Below are 1,453 nucleotides of genomic sequence, written 5' to 3'. Positions count from 1 at the left end.
GAGAAAACCAGGATCCCTGCTCGTGAGGGATCTTTTATGTATTTATTTCTCTTTGCATCCCGAAGCAGCTCCCGCAGGAGGAGCCCGGGGCCCTCCTGTGCACAACACGCCTTCCCCCCGCGGGGGCCGGACTAGCTCTCGCCGCACGCCCCTCCGAGACCCCCTAAGCGCTGCCAGGCTGCTCGTTTCCCCTCACAGCACCCCGGGGGCGGCCCCACCTGCCGGGCGGGGCGGACGCGGTCAGGTGGCCGCGGGCGGAGTGACGCGAGGAGCCGCCCCGGAGGAGGTTTGGGCGGCGCCGGCGCGGCCAAGCCAGACGCTGCCGGGGCCGGACGTGCGGCGTCGGGCGAGGGGGCAGATGGCTGCGAGCGGGGAGTCCGGTCCGGAGCAAGGTGAGCTGCCCCGGAGCCCTTGCGGGGGTCCCGCAGCGCCTCCCTTGGCCGCGGGGCCGCCCCTGGGAGGGAGCTGCACCCGGGGCGGGGCGGGCTGAGGGAGCTCCCCTCCCGTCCCCTCGGCCTGGCGGCCTGTGTGGCCGCAGGCCTGCCCCGGCCGGCACCTGCCACCTCTGCCCGCCAGGCCTGGGCGTCCCCGGGCCGCCCCCTTGGCGCTCCTTGCCCGGGGTCCTTCGGTCCTCCTGGGTCCTGCCCGGTCCTGGCCCCTTGGCAAGGGCTGTGCGCACTGGCCGCAGCAGCAGCAGCAGCTTCCCTGCAGAAGCTGCTTGGGAGGCCTCCACTGCACAAGGGTTCCCCCCCCCCCTTGTGAAAATAGATGTCAGCCCTTGCTGTGAGTTGCTTCCTTCTAAATTTGCCCGTGGTGGGGAGGCTTGGCTCCAAATCGGCCCTGGGGATGCTGGGTTTGAAACCTGCTAAGATAGCTCATGCATTCATATTTAATAACTGCATAGTCTCGCTGGGATGGCTCCATGCACAGGCTGAGAGTTTCTTGAGTGCCTTCCTTCCTCCTGCACCTCTTACTGGGGGGGTTCAGCATCCTGAAAATAACTCTTGAAACGCAGCAAATCAGAGGTTTGCCCCCTGAATCTGGCTTGTCGCTCTTAAAAGGCTGCTAATGGTGGAGCATGGAGTTGAACAGATTGATTTGGTAAAATGAAGCCTCCAGTTCTCCTGTAGCACAGGAGAGCTTTTTTTTTTCTTCTCTTCCTGTTTGCTGTAATTGGAAAAAGTGAAAAGATATGCTGGAAGACCGTTGGCAAGAAAGCTAAATGTACTGGGTAAAGCCATGAATTTCTAGTGTAAGGCTAGGTATTAGTAAAAGATTGGGGCAATGCTGTAGTGAAGCCAAACCTGGCTGCCAAATATGGCTGCTAAGAGGTGAATGTCAGGGTGTCAGAGGTCCTGTCCCTTGACCTCGAATAGGAATGCTATCAGTCTCTTGAGCAGTAAGGGTGAATTTTTCCAAATAGGGGAGGAAAAAGCAGAAGAGGTGAACACCT

General features: G+C 60.8%; 1 protein-coding gene and 1 long non-coding RNA gene across 2 annotated transcripts in view; one reads left to right on the top strand and one right to left on the bottom strand.

Moving 5' to 3' along the window:
- The window catches only part of LOC109319825, a 61,194-nt gene that overhangs the window by 3,467 nt on the left and 56,274 nt on the right, over nt 1-1,453 (bottom strand). The window lies entirely within an intron of this gene.
- TPD52 (tumor protein D52) overlaps nt 273-1,453 on the top strand; it is a 52,514-nt gene continuing 51,333 nt past the window's right edge. The window contains exon 1 of the mRNA XM_019549598.1: nt 273-392. Coding sequence (XP_019405143.1) covers nt 359-392 — 34 coding nt within the window. The 5' untranslated portion in view covers nt 273-358. The remainder of the gene's footprint in view (nt 393-1,453) is intronic.

The sequence above is a fragment of the Crocodylus porosus genome, unplaced genomic scaffold (assembly GCF_001723895.1).
Source record: "Crocodylus porosus isolate Cpor-Errol unplaced genomic scaffold, CroPor_comp1, whole genome shotgun sequence".
NCBI classification, from domain to species: Eukaryota; Metazoa; Chordata; order Crocodylia; family Crocodylidae; genus Crocodylus; species Crocodylus porosus.
This window is presented reverse-complemented; position numbering and strand designations above follow the sequence as displayed.